The sequence below is a fragment of the Primulina tabacum genome, chromosome 1 (assembly GCF_025594145.1).
Source record: "Primulina tabacum isolate GXHZ01 chromosome 1, ASM2559414v2, whole genome shotgun sequence".
NCBI lineage: Eukaryota > Viridiplantae > Streptophyta > Magnoliopsida > Lamiales > Gesneriaceae > Primulina > Primulina tabacum.
Window position 1 is genome coordinate 51,591,322 of NC_134550.1, and position 15,981 is coordinate 51,607,302.

A 15,981-nucleotide genomic window follows, 5' to 3' on the forward strand; every position below is an offset into this window, starting at 1 on the left:
TACCATACTCAGTGATCAACCTCGACATATGTTTGTTTTACAAGAAAAACACTAAAAACAAACTTGGAGAAAAACACAAGAAAGCAACGTAAATCATGGCGGAATCTTCCAGCACCACCACCCCCGCCGACGCAACACCGTGGGCATCGCTGTCGGGAAAATCGGAGGAAGAGAGAGAAGAACTTCTGGACAGAATTCTGACTCGCTTGGCACTATGCGATGACTCGAAGCTTCAAGACTTGCTTGCCAAGATTCTTCCTATCTCCATTGCAGCGCTATCCTCTGCCTCTACCGGTCTCCGAAATAAAGTAATAATTTTCTAATATTTACTCTCATATTCCTTAATTTGCTTCACGGATGCTTGTGAACTTAACATTTTTGTCGAGAAATGCAATCTTGATTTAGGCCCGAGATAACCTTAAAAAAATGTTTATTTGATTCTTATATACTGGGAAATGTCTTGGAGAAATAATTTTGTTTGATGAATTTGTGAGAAGGTATGTGTGGAATTACTTTTTGAGAGGGACAATTGAATTGATGGTTGTGTGGATAATGACTAGGAATTGATGTTTGTGTGAAAATGATTAGGACTGATTTATTTCAAATTTTTTATTGGGATATAATATAATCTAACGATTGAAAATGATAAATGAATTTAAAAGTAAAGATTATGCAGTGAGTTTTGTGAAGGATTCGGAACATATTTTCGAGAATGATAATGAAATGAGATGGCCATTTGGATATGTTTTGCGAAATTTTAACTAGAAAATATGTTTCCAAAGTGTCTTGTAAAAATTGGTTTTTGAGATTGTTTTTAAATGACATAATTTAATGTCCTAAGTATACTGGCTTAAAAAAATATGTTAGTAATCCTACATCAAGGGCACATGTGAAGTGATTATTAAAACCGGAGAGGTTCTAAGGAGGCTAGGTCGAAAAAAAAATAAAATAAATAAATAAATAAAAAAAGGAGGCTAGGTCGAGAAATAGTAGGGAGGGGAGAAAATTGTTTAAGCGTAAAGTAAAACATTTTAGCATGTAGAACATAAACGGGAGAGGCAAGGACAAGTGTCTATACCATTTATATAGTTAAAAAACATATTTTAACTTCTCTCGATCGGATGGATATAGCAGATAACATGAATACCAGAGTAAATGTAAAATATATAAAGTAAATGACACGAGAACTTATAGAAATTCGAATTAAATCATTTACTCATCTTTTCTTCTGACCAGAAGAAATCCATTAATAATTTTTTATCTACTATGCACATTACTGGATTTACAAGATTCAAGCACTAGTATTTAGAGGTTAAGAGCACTCTCTAGAATTACATCTGATCACTCATGAATTACGCCTACTGATCATCACACTTTGGTATTACGTCAAAGTTTTCTCAACTCACATAGATTGGCCATGCACATTGTTTAATGTTTATATGCAAAGAGATCACTCAATTAATTTATGATGCTTATTGCTCTTCAATTCAATGAACTCTTTAGCTCTTAAAAGATTCCTTAATCTTGGTCCTTAAGTTCAAGGCTTTGACATTGTAAGCTTATTTCCCTTTATTTTTTTCCGATGTCTTCTTGGTTGTAATGATCTTCTGATAATTGTTTTTTAACCAATCTACTTTGAGTCTTTGACTCTTAATTCTCTTGGCTTCACACTTTGATTTGCTCTTTAACGATGTACATGCCTGCATCAAGAAACTAGTCATTAGAGTAGGATAAAGCCTTGTCTGCTTTTGATGCTTGTCAGTGTTGGTTATGTCTCTTCTGACTATTGTATCAGTTGGTTGACGTCTCTATTGGTTAACTTGTTGTTCCACTTCTAGCAAAGAGAACTTTAGTTCAGCTTCCATTATGGATAAATATATTTATTTCTGGTTGAGTTAACTTCTACACTTCTGGTATGGATAATTTTTTTTCCGCATGTATTTTTTTTTTTATGGTCTTGGTAAAGGGAGGAAATGGAAAACTATGAGTCAAAGTTCATTTTTGAGAAAAGATAATGGTTGTCATGGCATATATGCATATTTGGAGGAGGCACGGCGCTGTTGCTTGTGGATTAAGATATTACTTTAGAAAGAGATTGTGTCAATGTTGGAGATGGAGTGTAAGTTCTTAGCGGTTTGAAACCTGATTTTGAAAAATTTATGTGGAGTTTAGAAAACACCCTTTTGATTTTCATCATTTGTTATCATTTGCTCTCAGATTTTATGAAACTTATAAAATCTGATAGGGTATAGACAAACATATTTTCAAATATACACCAAGTTACATTGGGATTATGTGTATCACTAAGTTAGTTTCAAAATTGTGTGACACATTGTGACAGTGAACTTCTAGTCCACTGATGTAATATTTTTACTCTAATATTAATAAATTTTCGTTTCCTATAAAAAAAATATATACTTCGAAAACCTTTTTGCTTGACCTATCCAATTGGACTCTAGTTTCTCTCTCTGAACTCCCTCCCGGACTCTCCTCAACCACATTGTCCCAATTCTTGGATCAGCCGTTGTAAAGCATAGATTTTTCCTATATACCTCTCATTGCCATTCGTTTGAACTTTGTAATGAGAAAATGGTTTCAGACAATAAACCAAACATTGCATTTGTTTTATTGTTCTATCTTTGAGAAGCACAATCTTAGACTGACTATGGATGTCTTTTGATTTTATTTGAAGGTATTTTATGTTAACACCGGAAAACTGATGGCGTGGAATCTTTAGAGTAATTGGAATAGTTTCCATCTGAACTGATTTCTCATGAATTCATAATTCATGTCTTGATTGTTATTCCCTATCGTTCAAGATTTAAACAAACAAAATTGTACAGTTCGATGATCTCCTTTTTTTCCGTCATTTTCTATTTTAGGGTTTTTTAATTCTTATGGAGGATTTTGCAAGATTGGGTTTGTGTATTTTTCTGTTTAAAGGGAGATATTTTAAGTGTGGTTCATGAATCTCGTGCAAAACTATAGCGATAGTACATAATTAGGGGCTATGTGGAGTCTTAGAAGAGTCATAAAGGAAACTGCCGAACTTGTTGCTTTCCGTTTTTGGAAGAGAAATTATGTAGTCTGATAATGTCTTGATCAAGTTTTGAAAATCTAGAACACACGTCAACTTTCCATTCTTGTAATTTTTGAACTTTTGAGGCCTCAACAGTGATGGTGGGTTCATGCTATTATACAACTGCTTGCATGCAATATTCATCATTAAATATTTGTGTACACAATGGAGGAACTTTGCACAATTGTGGATCTTATTATTTTTTGCTTCAAATTCTCATATCCTTGTTTTATTAACCAAACTTCAGCTTTGGGTTAAAAAGAAAATTTTAGAGAGGCAGGAAACTTTACCTCCTACATGGTGTTCGTACTAAATTTTGTGGTTTCCTATTATTGGGAATAACTATTTTCTTCTACAATGCTTGTGGATAAACTGTTTGTCTCCTGTTCTTTAGGTTATTGAAATCCTCAGTCACGTGAACAAGAGAGTAAAACACCAGCTTGAGATTGGTCTACCAGTTTCTGATTTATGGAAATTGTATGTGGAATCCACCAGTGCTCCTATGGTTAAAAATTTTTGTATTGTGTACCTTGAGATGGCAATGGATCGTGCTAAAAAAGAGGCATGTGTTTTTTCTTTGGTAGTTGACATTTTTTCAAAGAAGAATATGTTTTCTTAACTTGGTTTTGGGATGACACGGCAGGAAACACAAATGATAGCTCCTGTTTTTTTAGCGAACATTTCAAAGCTGCCTCCCCAACACCAGGACATTTTATTTAGAGTTACAGCAAAGGTATTTTATTGTTTTATCCGTTCTGCAACCAGATCTCCTTTCATTATGCCATTGGATCATATGATTTTTGTATTCTTCAAACGTGCTTCCACGAAAATATTAATAAGCAATTTATTGACCATCAATCTTCATGGATTGTGATTGTTACTTACAAAATAGTGAGGTTATTGAACCGTCCATGTAACTTTGTGTATCCTTGAGCACTAAATTCTTCCAAGAAGACGAACATGGAAAATATGAGTCGAGACCTGCCATATATTAAATGTGAAAGAATCTAATGGCCTCTTGCATATGATCTTATGCTCTTTCAAGGAGGATTACCTTGGCTCTCATGTAACCAATAATTTTACAAATCTTGTTATAAATTTTATTTCTAGTTGCTTAAACTCTCTAATGTAGTCTTTTAATGCAGAGAAATGAAAATCAATGTTGGCAACATAATGAGAAATATATGAACGATTATGCCTAAATTACGAGATATCTAGAATGTGTGGGGTGGAGGTGATATTAAAAATGCAGTCTTTTAATCGTTCCAACAGTAGTGCTTTTGGACTTTTAGACTTCTGGAGATTCAGGGTTTGGATAATCTAGTCTTTCAATCAAATGAATTTTTTACTTCATATTGCTCCGGAGATTGAAGAGTCCCTCTTTAATCTTAAAAAACCACTTATCTTTATTTTCTCTTTTGCATTGAATCCTGACTCAGGATCATGGATTATTTTGATTGGGCCGTTTGTTCTCTTTTACTTTTTGTGTTCTCTGTGCTATGCATCCTTGTATTTCTCCGTATTTCTTCTTTTAGGTTGCTAATCATGTGTCAAAATTAAAAAAATATATATAAACTAAGAAGGGTGTATTCATTGATGAGATTTGCCCATTTTTTTAAAATAATAGACTTTTGTGGAGTTGATATACTTTTGTAGAATCTCACAAATTTCTAAAGATTTTCACAGAATCTTGTAGATTTATTTTGTAGGACTTTTATTGATATTTGTAAACTTTTTCATAGAACCTTATGGATTTTGTAATTTATGATTATGATTTTTTATTTAATTTTTTTGAACTAACAATTGAACGTGAATAAATTTTATTTATTTAAAATATTTTTGTCTACAAATCTAATTTTTTTTAATTATCGACTTAATTTACGAAAGAAGATAAATAAGTTAATTCCAAATTTATTGCAATTAAACTTCAATTATTCAAGTTAATTAACTTGTTTATTTAATTAATTAATATTTTGAAAAATACATAACAATAATTTTCAATATTAATAAATAATCAAACTTAAAATAATATCATTCATTTTATTTAATTTTTTTATATGGAATTTTTTTTATCAATTTTCTTTTTGATAATATGTCTAACAAAAAATAAAGTGGATAATTATTTGTACCTGAAAATATAGAATAAATTTTTTAAAATTTTATTAATATATCAATCACACACAAACATTATATATTTATATATTTCAAGTGAATAAATTTTTTTATTCACTATCATATGTATGAATTGTGAGTAAATTAAGACGCAGATAAGTTAAAATCCTAGAAAATAACTAAACTTAAAACGTTATGTAATAATTAATTAAAAAACTAAATTTCATTTATTAAAAATAGTAATTATTTTCAATTTATACGGCAATAAAATATTATAATTGTTTTGTTATATAATTTAAATTTTTTTGTGAAATTTTTTAATTAACATAATTTTTAATTTCGTGATGTTTTGTGACTAGAACTCGAAAAATAAAATGCACGATGTTAGCAATTTTGATTTTAAACTATTGTTATTTGTTAGCAATAAAAAAATATGCTTTTAAAAAGTCCAGAGAATAGGAAAAACATGTGGAAGAGAAAAGAATGAATTAGTTAGTGTTTGTATTGATATCATTTTTAATAGAAATGAAAGTAAGTAGATGAGCTTTAGATATTTCTGAATTAAATGTACATCCAAATATTTAGGTTGAATCAAAATCATTTTTTGACATTTTATAGTTGTATTTAAACTTTAATTCTTGTACTTAATAGAATTCCTTAAAAGTCCGTTGACATTGTGAATATCTCTAAACTTTTGTAGAATTTTTAAAAGTTAAGTTTGAATATCACATTACTTTTAAAAATTCTACAAAAAATTTACATTGAACATCACTAAATTTTTATAGAGTATATAAAATTTAGATTGAATACATCCATCATTCATTGACATGACATGTTATTTGGTAATATATTTAATATTTTGTTGTCCTACTTAGTTCTTCATTTAGTATTGGTTATGATTTCTTGGCCTAACACATGTTTAGAAAAGTGCACACTTGTCCTCTAGGCTCCTCGTCCAAAAAATATTTTGGAACCATGTAATTTGTATTTTAAAATATGTTTCCAAATCAAGATGATGGACTCCTTTTTAGATCCTGTGCTCAGGAAATGTACATATGACAATATCGATTTCTCTAAGGCTACTTCTGTTGTTTACCATGTCGTCAGATATTGCATGGACTGACTAATACAATTTCCTTGATCATAGGTGATTGGTGATTGCCATTCTTCCCAAATCAGCGATGAAGTTGTGGCAAAATATAGGATTCTAGTAGGTTCAAAGGACTGTGATCTATTTCTCGACTTTTGTCTACAAACAATTTTGTATCAGCCATCCTCTCAAAGGTTGAATTTTAACTAGATTTTTTTGTCTCTATTCATGTCTAGTAAATTCATTTGATCTATAATTCATCATAAAAGTAAGAATAAGGCTGTCTTTGCAGTGGAGGATCCCCAGCTGGACTTTCAATTATCCAATTTGAACGTGTAGCTGGAAAACAGCCACTGAAAAGTGATTTGCTTCGGAATAGAAAGGTACGAGTTTTAGACTTGTTTTAGATTAACATTAAAACTGTTGGCTGGCATTTATGCTTGGGATGTTCGCATGTGATAATCTCTTTTCTTTTTGCCGCAACATTTCTCTGATTTCTCCTTACCTCCCAAACAATGTATTCTCTTGGTTTCCATTCACTAGTTAGGGATGTTAAATATCATTGAAGCTTTGGAGCTGCTTCCTGAAGTTGTTTACCCCATCTATACTGCAGCAAGTGCAGACAGGTACCAATTTATTTGCCTGGTGATTGTATCCTGTAGTTTATGCCTTATGGCATATTGTGCTTTACCCAAACATGTAACATGCATTTTAATCTTGACAACTACAATAAAGCGAGAAACGTATTTCAAAATTTAATCGGTTCGCTTTAGTTAACCTTTCAAATGTCTTGGCGTCCAGTTTCTTTATTATTTAGCATCAGCCAGTATTTTTGTAATTCTAATATTACCCCTCGTGGGGAAATTGTGCCACCTCTGGAATCGTGTTTTGTTTTGCTAAACTCAAGCAATAAATTTTTTTTTAGATCAACTCAACCTAACATTTTGAAGATGCGAATACAGTATCATGCATGCTGGTCAATGTGAATCCAACAATTTGAAATAGGCTAAGTTAACAACATCAAATGTTTTGTTATCGTAGTTAGGTGGCTAGTGTTACATGTATATTGCATTAAACCCACGTTTCATATCGTCTATGCTGTTGGTTTTGTTCTGTCTAGTCAGGAATCTGTTCTCAAAAAGGGTGAGGAGCTCCTGAAAAAGTATGCTTCTGGTGTGAATTTAGATGACCCGGACCTCATCAGCAGACTATATCTATTGTTCAATGGTATCAGACTAATTTGTCTCAGCTCTGATTAAGCTTATGTGATTTAAATGTGGTTTCATGTGCTGAATCAATGCTTAATGATGTTAAGTTTTTTATTAGGATATGAATAATTTGAAATCGATGTTTTGGACCTATGAAAAAAAGTGGAAGTGGTATCTTTTGATGGACTCGGTTATTTTGAAGTGGGAATTTTTGACAGTCCTTTCGTCTTCCCATGACCAAAAACTATAACTTCAACTTGAGTGTTTGTTTCACATCGTGTAGGAACCACTGTCTCTGGAAACATAGCTCCAGAATTTAAAGTCAGCCCTGGAAATTTATCTTTGAGAATAAGGCTCATGTCTGCTTTCTGCCGGTCAATTACAGCAGCAAACAGTTTCCCATCAACTTTGCAATGTATTTTCGGTTGTATTTTTGGTAAGCTGAAATCTCTGTGGGCATTACTTTTCCTCTAAATGTTCTTGATGTATTTCATCTGTATCTTTTATCTCGATGGATATTCCAGCAACAGTGATGACATCGTACTTAAATTAAACAGTGAGAACCACCCTCACATACCTTTTGTGCTTGGTTTCACATCCAACCTTGATGGATCACTTGGTTTTTTTCAGGTTTACGGCATCTTGTTTCTAGCATGTGATATGAAGCTTCAATTATTAAATGTCACCTTTGAGTCGAGTAGATAATTTGAGTCTAATGAGTGGAATTAAATTATTAACCAGAATTTCTAGGTTACCATTTGTAGTAAACCATTTCACAGCTGTCAGTGCTGGAAGATGCTATGTATACCCGGTGATTGTATCTCGTTTTCCTGGTATGAGGTTTGAGTTAATTATTTGTGGTTGATAAAAATGACAGCAGTGCACTCCAATGATCAGAACGAAATTGTCATGACGTGTTTTAAATATGGCTTCAAATCTATTCAAATATAACCTAGTAGAGATTGGTCTTTTGGCTCCTTGAACTTATAGTCTATTGCAACCACCCTTATTCTTCTTGCTTAATTTTAGGAATGGATACTACCTCCAGGTTGAAACAGTTGGGTATGGAGTTTACAGTTTGGGTCTTCAAACATGTAAGCTTTTGGTAGTTTCTTTCATATTTCATATACAGGTTCATGCATTAACACCTTCTAGGGGATGTTAGAAAGCTATAATCTAAAGTGTTTTACTTTTTCTTTTCCTTCTAATAAATGGATTGATGACCTATCACATATACTGGCATATGCATGTGTACTTGTTTATATTTTTGTAGAATCATGTGAGGATTGTTCTGTGTTTCTTTCAATATTATTCTTCATGTTAGAAAAATGAATCAAGAGTTGTTATTTACTAAAAACTCACCATTTTTTTATGTATTATTAGTAAATTTTTGTAAATTAGCGCTGTTCAAATTTGTTTACTATGGCAATGTTTTGGCATCTCTGTTGATGTATAACTATGTTGCATTTTAAGCATCTCCATGCAAACAATTACCTAATTTTTCTTTTAATGGAAGAAATTATTGTGGACCATTTAGTTATTTTTGGATGTTGTATTTTGTTGTACTTTGTAATCTTGGTAGACTATTGTAATTCAGTTATTGTGAGGTCTTGGCCTTGTCCCCTTGTACATGTTTTTTTAGTGTTCAATAAAGATGACCTTGTTCTTTTTTTTTTTAAAAAGAAAGAATAACTTGGAATTTATACCTTAAAAATTAATAATTAGCTCAGATGCATCCAAAGTGAATGTAATTGTAAAAAATGAATATACATAGTTTTTTTCCAATTTCAGCTGAAAGAAAACTTTCATTTTTTGTAACTAAATTTCTTGATTGTTGTGTTTTCTGTTTTCAGGAAAATGTTACATATCTAACTGTTTCTCTAGTTGTTTTATATTTATTTATTAATAATACTATTTACTGAATGCGTTTATTATATTTACAGCTGATAGATTGGTTTTTTTGCTTAAATTTTCCATTTCACCTATTTAATGAATTTCTTAACAGATGCTTCTTGTTGTGCTTGATTGTATTTGTCTTTGGGAAAGATGAATGGATGTTAGCACTACAATTTACATGCCTTTTCCTTATGGTTTATTTCTGTCTTTTGCGCAGGCTAAGATGGATCAGCTGAAGCTTATGGGCCCTGTTATACTAACTGGAATTTTGAAAACACTTGATAATTTCCCATTGTTGAACTCAGGTCTGTTATTTTATGCTTGTTGTGGTGCAAACTCATGTCTCGTCTTAACCAACATTGTCACATTTATAATCATTATCATCGTCACATGCACACAGATGCTACTGTTAGGGACACAAGAAATTTTTGTTTTCAAGCAATAGGAATGCTTGCACGGCGCATGCCTCAACTTTTTAGGTATTTTCAGTTCATCATTCATACTTCGTTTTCTGGTTGCTATCTATATTAATTTAATGTCATGCTGGTTCTCGCTCATCTAGAGACAACATTGATGTTGCTATTCGGCTCTTTGATGCTCTAAAGCTTGAGGCGCAGAATCTTCGCCTCATTATCCAAGAAGCAACAAATTCACTTGCTGTTGCATACCAGGTGTAATATCTGTCAATTGTTTATTTTATACTCCATTCCATCTTTCAACTTCTGTTTTGACTGTGACTTGCTTTGAGTGTTAGGGTGCTCCCTCAGAGGTGTTAAAGGATGTGGAATTGCTTTTGCTGCAAAATTCTCAAGTTGTATGTGCATTCATGCTTTTGTTAACATGTATACGTGTGATAAATCATTTTTTGTCTTTTAACTTTAAAGTCCTCATTTGATTTGTTTAACATGTTTAAGATCTTCAACATGACTTGTTATCCTTTTGTGGGCAAGGAACAAATTGAAGTACGATTTTGTGCTGTGAGATGGGCAACATCCTTATTTGACTTGAAGCACTGTCCCAGCAAATATATTTGTATGCTTGCATCAGCAGATTCTAAGATGGATATCAGGTAGCTTGCCATCAGTACAATACAGGCAATTTATGCTTTGCACCTCAGACACATCTTTGTTTATGAGTTGTCTGAAAATTTCTTCTGAATCACAATGTAATTGCTTGGTGCAATGGCACAATTACCATGTCCAAGTCAACACCCAAATGTAGTTAAATATGTGGTTTGGTATAAAGTATAAATGCACTGTGTCCTGTCTCCAGAATCTTACATCAATAAAGTTTGCTTTTAATGCCCAAGATACCTTTGTGCCTTGGGCTTTTTACAAGTATGGCCCCTGTCTCAAGGGGCATTGATCCCATTGCTGTTGTATTATCCTTGATTGGAAATTAGAAGTCCAGCGCTGTTTATTTTTACGTTGATTTTAGATTTTCTGCTGTCATGAAGCACATTTAACTTATTTATGTCCAGGGAAATGGCATTAGAAGGTTTATTTCCTGGTGAAGACCAGAGAAAGAATGTTTCGCAAAACATGTCTGTGGAGTACCCAAAACTTTCTGACATGCTAGCATATATTCGCGAGCAGCAGCCAGCAATCTTAGATTCAAATGGAATTGGAGATGTGAAGCTTATTTTTCCATCCAAAACTTATTTGGCTATGATCAAGTTTTTATTGAAGTGCTTTGAGGGAGAAAACACGCGAACTGACTTGATTGAAGATTCTGAGTTTTTACACTCAGTTGAAAGATTGTGCTTATTATTGGAACATTCGATGGGACATGAAGGTTCTGTCGAGTTGCATGCAACAGCTTCCAAGGCAATAATCACTTTGGGATCCAAATTTCCTCAGGTTGTTTAATGACGTGATCAAAGAAATTTGATTTGCTGTATTTCAGTGCTTTTTTGGTGCATTGATTTCCTTATAATTCTGATGATTCTTGATGCTAGATGATAGGCTATCATTATTCGAAAAAAGTTCCATGGCTTAAACAATTTTGGAATCATCTTGACTATGATACACGTGAAGCAATGGCACGTTTACTTGGAATGGCTTCCTCTGCACTTCCTGTCCCTTCTTTGACTGAACTTATTGATGAAATTATACTATCACTTGGCGGAGCACAAAAATTAAGGTTTTATTATCCTTTATTGATGGAAATTCAGTAGGAATTAGACATATACTATTGTCTCATCGTGAAAGTGATTTCTTTGCCCTATCGCAGATTTGAAACTCAGCATGGACTACTTTGTGCTTTAGGATTTGTAACAGCAAATGGCTTACTGAGAAGTCCTTCTGTAAGATGTTTGTTTTCTTATTCAGTACTGTGGATTTGACAAGAAAATGTGGTGAGATATTTGCATGAGTAGTTGCATACTAGCATAAAATATGTTTGCAACTTGTAAGTTGATACGTGCTTGTGTAAAATAATGAAGATTTTTTTTGTTGAATTGTTATATTACCTTTCACATTTATCTTTGTCTTTTACTTTTCTGTTTTACCAGATCTCAGACTCACAACTTCAAAATAGTTTGAAATGCTTGGTTGACACCATTAATTCCGAGACTATAACATTAGCTTCTGTGGCAGTGCAAGCCATGGGTCATGTTGGGATCTGTATCCCACTGCCTCCCTTGCTTCTCGACTCTACTGCAGGTTAAAATGCTATGTTCTGGTTAAGTCATAATTTATTAACTCATGTACTGAAGCCGCATTTGTCTTATTTTAAGCCGCTGTTTCCATTTGGACCATCCTGCATGAAAAACTACGAAAGCTTCTCTCTAGTGATGATATCAAAGCTGTCCAAAAAACTGTGATTGCATTGGGGCATATGTGTGTGAAAGAATCATCCTCTTCGCATTTAGATACTGCTCTAGATCTGATTTTCAGTCTTTGCCGATCAAAGGTAGGTGAGAAACTTTTAATATTGACCCTAGACATATTCATTGCCGTTGGTATCTGGCCGAACTTATTCTTCATGGATCTTATGGAAATGCATTTCAATTGCTTTGAGAATTTCTGTGTGAAATGGTTGTTTAAAAGTAATGGCTGCAGTCTTGCTTTACATTGGGACAGGTTGAGGATATCTTGTTTGCTGCTGGAGAGGCGCTTTCATTTTTGTGGGGAGGCGTTCCTATCACTATTGATGTGATTCTCAAAACTAATTATTCTTCGCTGTCAATGAGTTCTAACTTTTTGATGGGAGATGTGTCCTCATCTTTTCCGAGAGCCTCCTTGACGGAATTCCAAGACGATGAAAGTTACCATGTTACAGTTAGAAACACAATTACAAGAAAGTTGTTTGATGTCCTCCTTTACAGTAACAGAAAAGAGGAGCGCTGCGCTGGAGCTGTCTGGCTATTATCATTAACAATATATTGTGGCCATCATGAAACCATCCAACAACTGCTTCCAGACATTCAGGTTAAGTCTCGAAATATTGGTTGTGTGTCAACACTGCATGATTCCATTTGTTAGAATAAATAATTTAGTTTTGCAAATGAATGTTATCAAATATCAGACCAATAATTGCTTTTTTCGATGAGAATTGTGTTTTGAGTTGGATTTGTAGTACTCAATTTTCTAGGTTGTTTTTCGGAGGTCACCTAATTTTCATGAGAACTATTCTTATATTTAGCATTTGTTTTGATCAAGCATGTTTTTTTGTTGCTGGGTTCTCCTCTTTCTTCAATATGCAGTATGCACTGCCACTACTTCATTTCTGTAATTTGTATGCTTGAGAACATACTGCTATTTTAATTAATGAAGATGACTGGTGGAGAAGCAGAAACATAGTTGATAAAGCCATGAGGTTAGGATTGGATATGGATCTATTCTTTGGCATGGTTAACGGCAAAGAGGAGTGGCTCGTGATTGTGCAGATGTTCTAACTGTTCTGCACCACCATATTTCTCTGCTAACATCTGAATTTAGCTTTTTTTCCCCTAAAATCTATCCCGAAAATCCATCGTTTTTTTGTCTTCTCAATTAGGATACATATTCCCCTGTTTCCTGGTGTTCTTTTAGAACTTTTTGGCAAGCGAATAGGTTTTGTTGAAGTGTTTGAGTAGAATAGGATTTATTTAAGTTGTGATAAGAGATAGAGAAAAGGAAGGAGTCTACATGTATCTACAGACACACAAATATATACACACATATGTATATGCAGTGACCGATTATAATTATTATGTTTCAGAATATCAATAAAATATTTTTCCTTCTCGCTGCATATCAGCGACTTTCAGGTTTGAGAAGCAAGCTCGTACTAAGGTCTCTTTTGTAAGAACAGAAGTAGGTATTGGGGGTGGGTGGATAGTGGGCATCTGATCTGCCATGTGAAACCATACCAAAGATAGGGCTTTAGACAAAGTTTGGGAAAAAAAAAGAATGTAGAAAGGTGTGATTTTGGCGGCTTGGAGGGGGGTTGAGATGGATTGGCCTATTAGTGACACAGGTCAAGGCGGCCCGGCCCGCTAATATATATATAGAATTTTTAAATTATATTATAATTATTATTTCTAATAGTTTATGTATAGTTGATAAGTTTTGGAAGATTTATATTATTTATAACTGTTTATGTATAATTGATTAATTTTGAAATAATTATATTATTTATAACGATTTATGTATAGTTGATGGATTTTGAAATTTGTATATTATTTATAATTGTTTATGTATGTTTTTTTCCCTTTTTTATTTTTTACCAATTTTTTTTATTTTTTGGCGGGTTGGCCCGCCTTACCCGCATCTCGTGGGGGGTTAGGTTGGGGTTTTGACAGCTCTAATGATGTTTATACATAAATAAGCTTCATACAATATAATACAATTTATACAAGGTCCAAATAAATATATGAATGCAACTAACAAGATAATTTATAAATATTGGAAGTTCTGAATGGTGGTGGGGCTTTCGCGGCGACGGTGTGGGCAGTTCGAGGCGGGATTTGTGGCACATGTAGGTGATTGGGTTGACTATTTTGTTTTGAAGACAGAGTGTATGATGTAATAATAATTAGAGTTTCTAAAATTTTGTCGACTTTCGACTGCCTCGCCCGCCCTTGTTCACTCACCATCAACCGACCGCCTAAGACAAAAGCGGTGCGGTCGATGGCCGCCTCACACCTAGGCAGCCGTCATTTAGAACACTGCTCCTACCTCATGTAGACTCCTACTTTATTTATTACGCTTATAACAACTCAAATAGCCCTTTTGTCAAATTGTCGGTTGTTTGTTCCATTGTTATTTGTTGGCAGATAGACAACACAAATTGTCCCTTCATCAATCTTCTCCTTGATAAAATGATGATTCACTTCAACATATTTGGTTCGATCGAGATGTACTGGGTTATGAGAAATATTTTTGGCAACTTTATTCTCACAAAACAATTTTGCGGACATTTTCAGCTCTTCAAACATCATCTTCAGCCACAACACCTCACATACACCATGTTCCATCGATCTCAACTTAGCTTCAGCACTGCTCCTCTAACTATTTTTTACTTCTCCAGGTTACTAGGTTTTCCCGTACAAAATAGCAATATCCGGACCTGGATCTCCTTTCCTCCACGGACATAGCCCAATCAGCATCAGTAAAAAACTCCAATCCTCTCAAATCAATCTTTTTGAAAAACAATCCTTTTCCAGTTGCTGCTTTCAGATATCTGAGAGTACGATAGAACATCCATATGTTCTTTCAAGGGAGTATGCATGAATTGACTCACACAAATGACGGAGAAAGCTGTGTCGGGCTTAGTGTGGGAGTGGTTGATTAATTTCCCCACCAAGCGTCGGTACCTTCCTTCATGAACATAATTTTCGCTCTTAGCTTCTCCTAACTTCACATTTTGGATACATTGGTGTATCAATGAGTTTGCAACCAAACATTCCCGTTTTTTCAGGAGATCTAGCACGTATTTTCTTTGAGAAACTAACTCTCGCCACCTTCGTCCCAAGAAAGTACCTATGGTTTCCCAGATCCTTTATCTCAAATTCAGCAGCAAGTTTCCCCTTTATCTGCTTCATCTCATCATGATCAACTCCTATTAGGATTATTTCATCAACATCGATAATAAGAATGGTTTTTTTCCGTTCTTATGTCTATAAAACAGAGTGAGATCCGTATGAACTTGTACAAATCGAAGTCTTCGCACAACTTTAGCAAATTTGTAAAACCAGGCTCGAGAAGACTATTTCAATCAATACGATGACTTCTTCTGCATACTAAACCATTCTTACTCTCTTGATTGAACCCTGGGGATCACTCCTTGTGCACTTCTTCAAAAGATCTCCATTCAAAAACGTATTCTTTACATCTAATTTATAAAAGAGTTCAATCCAAATTTGCAGCCAAGGACATCAACACCCTGACTGAGTTAATTTTGGCAACTGTAGCGAAGGTTTCTTGTTAATCAATACTGTAGGTCTGAGTATATCTTTCTGCAACCAGCCTCGCTTTGTATTGCTCAATCACACATCAACATCTAATTGAAAAAACCCACTTACACCCACTGGACCTTTGTCTTTGGGATTTTGCACAATTTCCCATGTTTTATTCATTTCTAGTGCCTGAAATTCGTCCAAAACAGCTTGT

At 33.8% G+C, this 15,981-nt stretch overlaps 1 protein-coding gene across 1 annotated transcript in view; it reads left to right on the forward strand.

The window, feature by feature from the left end:
* Positions 1–34: 34 nt before the first annotated feature.
* Positions 35–15,981, forward strand: part of LOC142547628 (uncharacterized) — a 28,603-nt gene continuing 12,656 nt past the window's right edge. The window contains exons 1-20 of the mRNA XM_075656002.1: positions 35–308; positions 3,474–3,641; positions 3,723–3,812; positions 6,339–6,475; positions 6,574–6,664; positions 6,825–6,907; positions 7,402–7,508; positions 7,773–7,925; positions 8,519–8,583; positions 9,603–9,690; positions 9,786–9,864; positions 9,948–10,056; positions 10,140–10,199; positions 10,336–10,454; positions 10,866–11,244; positions 11,343–11,527; positions 11,618–11,690; positions 11,898–12,048; positions 12,123–12,298; positions 12,469–12,816. Coding sequence (XP_075512117.1) covers positions 96–308; positions 3,474–3,641; positions 3,723–3,812; positions 6,339–6,475; positions 6,574–6,664; positions 6,825–6,907; positions 7,402–7,508; positions 7,773–7,925; positions 8,519–8,583; positions 9,603–9,690; positions 9,786–9,864; positions 9,948–10,056; positions 10,140–10,199; positions 10,336–10,454; positions 10,866–11,244; positions 11,343–11,527; positions 11,618–11,690; positions 11,898–12,048; positions 12,123–12,298; positions 12,469–12,816 — 2,874 coding nt within the window. The 5' untranslated portion in view covers positions 35–95. The remainder of the gene's footprint in view (positions 309–3,473; positions 3,642–3,722; positions 3,813–6,338; positions 6,476–6,573; positions 6,665–6,824; positions 6,908–7,401; positions 7,509–7,772; positions 7,926–8,518; positions 8,584–9,602; positions 9,691–9,785; positions 9,865–9,947; positions 10,057–10,139; positions 10,200–10,335; positions 10,455–10,865; positions 11,245–11,342; positions 11,528–11,617; positions 11,691–11,897; positions 12,049–12,122; positions 12,299–12,468; positions 12,817–15,981) is intronic.